This window comes from Camellia sinensis, chromosome 13 (assembly GCF_055761805.1).
Source record: "Camellia sinensis isolate YWXY chromosome 13, ASM5576180v1, whole genome shotgun sequence".
Classification (NCBI taxonomy): Eukaryota; Viridiplantae; Streptophyta; class Magnoliopsida; order Ericales; family Theaceae; genus Camellia; species Camellia sinensis.
In genome coordinates this window covers 19696591-19706445 of record NC_138973.1, presented here as the reverse complement: position 1 = coordinate 19706445, position 9855 = coordinate 19696591, and the positions used below count along the sequence as shown (strand labels likewise).

The 9855-nt window shown below is 33.1% G+C and overlaps 1 protein-coding gene across 1 annotated transcript; it reads right to left on the bottom strand.

The window, feature by feature from the left end:
- Positions 1 to 6760: 6760 nt before the first annotated feature.
- LOC145805238 (uncharacterized) lies at positions 6761 to 8008 on the bottom strand. Its single transcript, XM_082900326.1, has 4 exons — positions 7719 to 8008; positions 7334 to 7541; positions 7095 to 7249; positions 6761 to 6980 (listed from the first exon to the last, which is right to left on the bottom strand). The coding sequence occupies exons 1-4, from the start codon at positions 8006 to 8008 to the stop codon at positions 6761 to 6763; spliced, it is 873 nt and encodes a 290-aa protein (XP_082756452.1).
- Positions 8009 to 9855: the final 1847 nt, after the last annotated feature.

The following is a 9855-nucleotide window of genomic DNA, read 5'->3' as shown; positions in this document are numbered from 1 at the left end:
TATTATTATGGTTACTATTTTTTTTATAATAATAATAATTATTACAATATTTATTTTATTTAATTATTAAAAAATTATTTTTTAATATAAACATTATATTGGAGTATTCATCATACCAAGTTCTGTTCTAATATAACAAAATTGTTCTTCATTTAGAGGCTTGGTAAATATGTCAGCTAATTGACAATTTGTAGGCACAAATTCGAGTTCAATGTCACCTTTGAGTACATGATCTCTCAGAAAATGATGCCTTATTTCAATGTGTTTAGTGCGTGAGTGCTGAATAGGATTTTTTGAAAGGTTAATAGCACTTGTGTTGTCACATTTTATAGGAATATGATCATAGTGAAGTCCAAAATCTTGAAGTTGTTGTTTCATCCAAAGCAATTGTGCACAACACCCAGCGGCGGCAATGTATTCTGCTTCAGCAGTTGATAGAGCCACTGAGTTTTGTTTTTTGCAAAACCAAGAGGTGAGTGAGTGTCCAAGAAAATGACAAGTGCCACTAGTGCTTTTTCGGTCAAATCTACATCCCGCAAAGTCGGCATCTGAGTAACCAAAAAGTTCAAAGGTGGTTCCCTTAGGATACCATAATCCCAAATTTTGAGTGCCGACAAGATATCTGAAAATGCGTTTGACTGCGATGATGTGTGACTCTTTCGGTGCGGATTGAAAACGTGCACACATACAAACACTAAACATTATGTCGGGCCTACTTGCAGTAAGATAAAGTAAAGAACCAATCATACCTCGATATTTCTTTTCATCTACGGGTTTACCTTGCTCATCTTTGTCGATTTTTATCGATGTGCTCATTGGAGTTGCTGCAGTCTTTGATGATTCCATTTCAAACCTTTTCAGTAGATCTTTGATATATTTCGTTTGATTTAAATGGATTCCATCATTAGTTTGTTTAATTTGTAGACCAAGGAAATAGTTTAATTCCCCCATCATACTCATTTCAAACTCACCCTGCATGTCTTTAGCAAACTCTTTGCACAAATTTTCATTAGTAGCACCAAAAATGATGTCATCAACATAAATTTGAACGATTAGCATATCTTCCTTTTTGATTTTTATAAAAAGTGTTGTATCAATTTTTCCTCTACAAAAACCTTTGTCAAGTAGAAAATTACTCAATCTTTCATACCATGCTCTAGGAGCTTGTTTCAAGCCATATAAGGCTTTTGAAAGTTTGAAAACATGATCCGGGTATTTATGATTTTCAAAACCGGGAGATTGTTCAACATAGACTTCCTCCGAAATGTACCCATTTAAAAAAGCACTTTTAACATCCATTTGATATAATTTAAAATCTTTAAAACACGCAAAAGCAAGTAACATTCTAATAGCTTCAAGTCTGGCAACTGGTGCAAAAGTTTCATCAAAATCAATTCCTTCTTCTTGATTATAGCCTTGAGCTACTAATCTAGCTTTATTTCTAGTAACAACTCCAGATTCGTCCATTTTATTTCGAAAAACCCATTTTGTACCAATAACGGGATGATCCTTAGGTCGAGGGGTCAAAAACCAAACTTCATTTCTTTCAAATTGATTTAATTCTTCTTGCATTGCTAAAATCCAGTTTTCATCATTTTCAGCTTCTAAAAATGATTTTGGTTCAATTTGTGAAACAAATGCCAAGTTACCACAAATATTTCTAACAGAGGAACGGGTTTTTATACCTTCCGCCGCATCACCTATGATGAGGTGTTTGGGGTGGCCATGAGCATACTTCCATTCTTTTGGTAGATTTGAGTCATTTTCTGGAAGAGCATATATTTCTTGAAGTTTCTCCATTGTCATTTCTTCGTCATGTTCGCGTAATGGATTTTCTTCATTTTCCTTTTTATAAATGCTCTCCATGCTTGGTTGATTTTCTACAATATCATTACTTAAAAGATTCTTGAAAATAATATCATTAGATTCATCAAAAACAACATGCACAGATTCTTCAACAAGTAGAGTTCTTTTATTAAATACTCTATAAGCTTTACTAGACATAGAATAACCAAGAAATATAGCTTCATCTGATTTAGCATCAAATTTTCCTAAATTATCTTTATTGTTATTTAATACAAAGCATTTACAACCAAAAGCACGCAAGTGACTAATATTAGGTTTTCTACCTTTCCAAAGTTCGTAAGGAGTTTTCTTAAGAATAGGTCTAATCATGGCACGGTTTATAACATAGCATGCAGTGTTTACAGCTTCCGCCCAAAAATATTTAGGCAAATTATTTTCACAAAGCATAGTACGAGCCATTTCTTCAAGAGTTCTATTTTTTCTTTCAACCACACCGTTTTGTTGAGGAGTCCTAGAGGCTGAGAAATTATGATCTATTCCTAAGTCATCACAAAACTTAATAAAATCATCATTTTCAAATTCTCTACCATGGTCACTTCTAATACTACAAATATTAGGATTTTTCTCATTTTGAATTCTTTTACAAAGTTTTGAGAAATTATAAAAAGCTTCATTTTTGTGTGCTAAAAATAATACCCATGTATATTTAGTGTAATCATCAACACAAACAAGGGCATAAGATTTTCCTCCTAAACTTAATGTTCTAGATGGTCCGAATAGATCAATATGCAAGAGTTGAAGTGGTCTAGTAGTTGAAACGATATTTTTGGATTTAAAAGAAATTCTAGTTTGTTTTCCAAATTGACATGCATCACAAAGTTTATCTTTTTCAAAAACAATTTTTGGTAAACCTATGACTAACTCATTTTTTGAAAGCTTGGAAATTAAATCAAAATGAGCATGTCCTAATCTTCTATACCAAAGCCAACCATTATCATTTATAGCAGATAAACATTTAATGTTAAAATGAGAAGATAAATCATGTAAATCAAACACATATACATTCTCATGTCTATAACCTACAAATAAAGTTTTGTTTTCTAAGGTATTTTCAATAGTGCAATGAGTTTTTTAAAAAATAACTCTATAACCTTTATCACATAATTGACTAATACTAAGCAAGTTATGTTTTAAACCTTCAACAAATAAAACATTTTCAATAATAGGAGAGGGATTTTTACCAATACTTCCTACACCAATGATTTTACCCTTGCTATTGTCGCCAAAAGTCACATATCCGCCATCCTTTGGTTGGAGTGTGGCGAACATAGCTTTATTTCCAGTCATGTGTCTCGAACATGCACTGTCGAGATACCATCTATCGTTACTGGATTTTGTCTTGAAACATACCTACAAAAATTCGATTTCTCTATTGGTACCCATTTTTTCTTGGGTCCATAAAAGTTAGAATTTGATACCCTTGAGATATCCTTAGGAACCCACATCTTTTTTATTTTAGCAAAAGGATTTCTTTTAATAGGACATGAAGGTGAAATATGACCTTTTGTTCCACAAAAATGACATGTGAGATGAGAGTGATTAGAAGATGCATATACAAAACCATTTTTGGCAGTTTTTACTTTTGAAAAAGGTTTATATCCAATTCCGGCTCTACCAAAAGTACGGTTTTGATTTTTAAGAATTTTATCTAAAGTCTCTCTACCTTGAGTGAACTTTGAAAGAGTAGTTTTCAAGTCTTCAATATTTTCTTTTAAAATAATTTGCTCATTTTTTAAAGACTCGTTTTCTTTTTGCAATACAACTAAATGTTTTTCAGAAATTGAAGACTCTTTTTGAGTTAAAATCTCATTTTTCTTTTTCATTTTCATGGCTTCATTTTCTAAAACATTTATCTTGGAAGTCAATGATTCATTTTCTTTTGATAAACTTGAAATTACTTTCTTTTGACAATTATTTTTCAAACTAAGTTTCTTAAATTCTGCATGTAATTCATCAAAAGCTAATTGTAATTCATCAAATGTAAAGGATTCGTCATTTACCTCATTTTCATTTCCAAGTGCCATTAAACATAGGTTAGCAACCTCGTTTTTGCAAACTTCGGTTTCTGTGTCGCTTTCATCACTATCTTCTCCCCATGCTGCAATCATAGCTTTCTTTTTGTCCTTCTTGAATTTTTTCTTAAGTTCTGGATATTCTGATTTGTAGTGTCCAGGTTTGTTGCATTCATAGCAGGTTACTTCAGATTTTTTGTGATTTTATCCTCTTTGAAAATCCCTGTTGTTGAAGTCTTTTCTGAAAAAATTTCGTACACCTTGTTTCTTTCTCACAAACCTTTGGAACTTTCTAGTGATGAATGCCATTTCCTCATCCTCATCTGAATCATCTTCCTTATCCTCTTGATGTTTTGAGGTGGATTTGAAAGCTATTCCTTTCTTCTTGTTGCTGTCCTCTTCTTCCTTTCCTTCTTGCATTATGAGCTCATGAGTTAAGAGAGATTCCATTAACTCATCTAGACTTAGCTTTGATAAATCCTTGGCTTCGGTAATGGCAATGACTTTTGTCTCCCAACTTTTTGGCAATGACCTAAGCACTTTTTTTACAATTTCAGCATTAGTATATATTTTGCCAAGAGAAGTTAAACCATTAATAATATCAGTAAAACGAGTAAACATTTGAGGAATAGTTTCATCAGGCTTCATTTAAAAAGTTCATAATTATGGACTAGCAAACTGACTCTAGATTCTTTAACTTGTTCGGTTCCCTCATGAGTCACTATAAGCTTGTCCCAAATTTCTTTAGCGGTTTTACATGTGGAAATTCTATTGAACTCGTTGGCATCTAAAGCACAGTACAACATGTTTGTAGCTTTGACATTAATTTGGGCCATTCTAGTATCTGATTCATCCCACTCATCTTCAGGTTTTGGTACCCTAAGTCCATCTATAGTTTTGGTAGGAATTTTTGGACCATTACAAATAATTTTCCAACATTCATAATCATTAGATTGAATATGTATGGTCATCCTAGTTTTCCAATAGCTAAATTTTGTGCCGCTAAATAGAGGTGGCCTATTAGATGCTTGTCCCTCGGGTAAGGAATAACTAGGGGTTGCTATGATCTACTCTGAGACGGTTAAGTCACAAAAACTAGAGTCTAGGCTCTGATACCAATTGTTATCCCAGATAGGCAACCCAAGAGGGGGGGTGAATTGGGTTATTAAAAAATTTCACAATATTAAAAATAACACAATATTCAGAATTTTAATAAATAAAAAAAAATAGAATAATAATTATCAATATAAAAGTAGAAGAGATAGAGAGAGAAAATCAAACACTGCGATTTATAGTGGTTCGGCACGCCAGGCCTACGTCCACTCCCCAAAGAACCTCCTTGAGAATTTCTTTACTATCAATTGAATAAATACACCACCAAGCTTGTGGATTTGGCACAGGACTTACTCTTATCTATTGAGCCTCACTTAACAATAAATGCCTTACCCTTACAAAATCTCTCACAAAAATAAGGAATAAGAATAAGTGGTAATTGAACCCACTTTTACAATAATTCTCTCACAAAGAGTAGATATGAAAGTGTAAGAACAAAAGCTAGACTTAGATCTGAAAGTGAAAGAGCAGAATACTCAGAATTTTGGAGCTAACAGAAATATTTTCTCTTCAAGTTCTTGATGATATTCTCCACACACAACACTTCTATTTATACACAAAATTATACCCGTTGGACACTCCTTGCTGACGTCATGGCTTACATAAGCACGCTCCTGACGTCATGGCTTACATAAGCACACTCTTGATGTCATCGCTTACATAAGCACACTCCTTGATTTTAAATAGTCAGCAAAAGATAAAAAATAAGACTAATTTTTTCTTTTTGTTATTTCAAACATGGACCCACCATTTTTGTAGACAATTTAATACAAAGTTCACAACTTTCAAACAAATAATTTTCTCCATCTAGTTTATAATATATATATATACACACATATATATATATATATATATAACTCCATCTTTTTCTTCTTGTTTAATTATAATATGATATAATCAATGTAATGTAAAAAATTTAATAGCGCACGTGATGTATTCTACATATAATGTTATATAAGTTCTGATCAAAATCTTGCATACAGAAAAATCTCTATAAATTATATTTATGATGGATCTGAAAATATATGTCCTCTTTAAAATATTGTATATGTTGTAGAGATTTTAAACTAAATATATTTTACCACTCCATATTAATTTTGTCAAAAAAAGACAACCCATAAATATCAAATTTGTCAAAATAATACAACCAATCAATCATTTTTGTCAAAATAATATAATTAATCGATTTGTCAAAAGATGAATAGTAATTAACCCTATTTTTCAAAAAGTGAATAGTAAAGTTTTTGAAAATATTTAAAATAATATTTAACATAGATATTTTAAAAAGATAATATTATTTTATTTAAATAATATTTAACAAATATATATTTTTTAAAAAGATAATAATTTGTGTCAAATAATATGTATATTAACTAATATATTTTAGACATCATCAAAATTAAATAATATGATTAACACTCCTCTTCCCATGCCAATAAATTCCTTCTAAAGTTGAAACACCACTCAACATCACTAACTTTATTAGCTAACATCTCTTTCAAAGTAACCTCTTTGTCATTTGGAATTCTAAAAAGCCTCAAGTATTTCTCTTTAAGACAACCTCTGCCCAGCCAAGCATCCTCTCAAAACATAATCCTACTCCCATTACCAATTTTAATTTCAACATTTTCCATAAAAAAATGATGAAGTCTGGGATTTGAATGTGCTACTGATAATATATCACTCCATATCCTAGAGCTAGAATTATCAACCATGTGGAATGGAAACCATCTCCCACCAGCATATCCATATCTGCTGCAAATTAGCTTTTACCAAAGTGCATCATCTTCAGATCCAAACCTCCACCACCACTTGGCAAGAAGGCTATCATTTACTGCTTTCAAGTCCCTTATGCCTAATCCCCTAAACTTTTTTCCAGTTGCAACATCCTTCCACTTCACTAGATGGATCTTTCTCTTCAAATTAGTATCACCCCACAAAAAAGCTACTTGAATCTTCTCAAGCTCCTTTACTATTCCAGGAGGTATCCTGAAAATTGACATGTAATAAATTGGTAAATTGGCTAGCACAGATTTAATGAGTGTCACCCTCCCAGCAAAAGAAAGCATTATTTTCTTTCAACCAGCTAATTTAGTTTTGAACATGTCCACTACAGGTTTCCATGGTTGCTTTCTTCTAGGATTAGCCCCTGATGGCAAGCCCCAGTATTTGAAATGTAATTTATGACTTGTGCAATTAAGTTTGGAAGCAAACTCAGCAATTGTTGCCTCATCAATACGCACTCCACTGACAGCACTCTTGTGATAATTAATTTTTAAACCAGACACTACTTCAAAACACCTTAACACTCGCTTAATATTTGTGACCTCCACTCAATTTGCCTTGCAGAATAGAATTGTGTCATCAATGAATTGAAAATGCAAAACATTCACTCCACCAACACCAATAGTAGCCCCTCTTATCAGACCTAACTCTTTTGCTCGAACGAGAAGCATATTTAAGCCTTCAGCTGCAACATTAAACAAAAAAAGGGAGATTGGATCCCCTTGCCTCAAACCTTTCTGTGGAATCACTTCCTTAGATGGAGACCTATTCACAAGAATTGATATTCTAGCTGAAGATAGGCAAGCTTTCATCCATTCCATCCATTTTGACCCAAAGCCAAATTTTCTCAACATATCAAACAAAAAATTCCAGTTTACTGTGTCATACACCTTTTCAAAGTCAAGTTTTATAATTAGCCCACTTCTTTTGGTTCTTTTCTACCAATCTACCACTTCATTTGCAACCAATATGCCATCTAAAATATTTCTCCCACTCAAGAATGCAGACTGGGCTGAACTAATGATGCTTGGTAACACAATCTTAAAGCTGCTGGCCAGGGTCTTGGATAGAATCTTGGACACTGAATTTATAAGACTTATTGGCCTATAGTCCTGAATAATGGCTGGACTATGCCTCTTAGGAATTAAAGAAACAAAAGAAGAATTCAAGCCCTTCACCAACTTGCCATTCTCATGGAACTCGGCCATGAAATTGAGAATATCAGCTTTCATAAACCTCCACCCCTTTTGCATGCTAATCAAATTAAATCCGTTGGGGCCAGGTGCTTTATTCCCATCACAGTCCTTGATTGCCGCCTAAACTTCTGATTCAGTAAACTCTTTTTCCAACAACTCAACTTGAGATGGATCAATGGACTTATACATTCCTCCAATCTTGGGCCTAACCTTTCAATTTTCTGCAAAAGTTTCACCAAAATATCTTGCAACTTTTACCCTCATCTTTGCAGGGTTATTGAAAGAGTTACCCTTAATTGTAATGGAGTCCATCAAGTTCCTACTCTGCCTCTTTGTAGCCAAGACGTGAAAGAATCTAGTATTCCTATCTCCTTTTAATGCCCAATTTGCTCTAAATTTTTGTACTAAAATCCATTCCTTCATTTTCCTTAGCTTGCACAACTTCCTTTTAGCCTCTCTGTTTCTAACTATTTCATCCTCATGTAAAGATCTCTCATCTGTATCAATTTCTAGAGCCTGCAATTCTTCCTCTGCTGCTTTGATTTTGAACTCAACATTCCCAAAAACTTCATTATTCCACACTTTCAGTGCTTCTTTCAAAGCTTTCAGTTTGGCCTTCAGCTTGAAACCCGCCCATCAAACCACATGAGTGCTAACCCAAACTTCTCTTACCTTGTTCATGAAAATGGGATGAAGAACCCATGCATTTAGGAATCTAAATGGCTTAGGCCCTCAATCCCTGTCACCTTCCATTAAAATTATCGGGCAATGATCTAATAACATCCTTAACAAACCCCAAAGTTTGAAACTAAACGACTCAAGCCATTCTACATTGACTAGGGATCTGTCTAACCTGCTCTATTTATGCCCTTCCTGTGCATTGCACCAGGTATACTTTCTTCCCAACATTGGAACATCCAATAACTCCAATTCATTTATAAAATCATTAAACTCATTCATACCACCATTGCTCGAATTGCAACTTTTCCTTTCTCCTACTGACCTAACTTCATTAAAATTACCCCCAATGCACCAGGGTTTAGGGAACATGGGTTTTAAATTACCCAATACTTCCAAAAATTTCCTCCAAAGGCTTCTATCATTCGGTGCATAAACATTAACTAGCACACATTCTAATGACTGGTGAAGTTTACCTGAGAGTATTAGACAATTCCTACTACTACAACAATCACCCAATTGAAACACCTCAGGCCTTCATACACAGAACAAACCACCCGCATTACCATTAGCTTCTACATCCATAAAGCCAACCTCATCATAAGGCCACAAAGATTTGACAAATTGCTCTGTAATGCCTGATCTGTTAATTTGACAAATTGCTCTGTTAATACATCATTTGGTGTGGGTTGGATTTTTTCTCACTGCGCAAGTCCTAACTTAATTGGAGCTTGTATTGAGAGGTCGATACAAATTCTCAAATCATAATCTCTTATTTGAAACGAACAACAGGACACCTTGATAATCTCGACACATTATAGTTTTTCATCTGAAACAAATAACAAGATAACTTGGTGATCTCGACATGGGCATTGCCTTAAACCTGTGGGTGGATGTGAGAATTTTCTTGTAACAAAAAAAAAAAATGTATAAATAGTAATATTGTATATTCAAAAATTCTATTTAAAGATATTAATATATAATTCAAATTCATTTTTACATATGAATTTTCAACAAAAAAATTCTTTAATTTCCAAACTGCATATAAAATAAGATTACTCCTATTTATAAAGAAACCCATCTTTAGTTACATATATTTTTGTATAGTAAATTTAAAAAATAAATAACATTTCTTTTAAAAAAATGAAAGAAATTATAAAGCCCTTAACACTTTTAATAAATGCTACGAAAATCAAATAAAACAC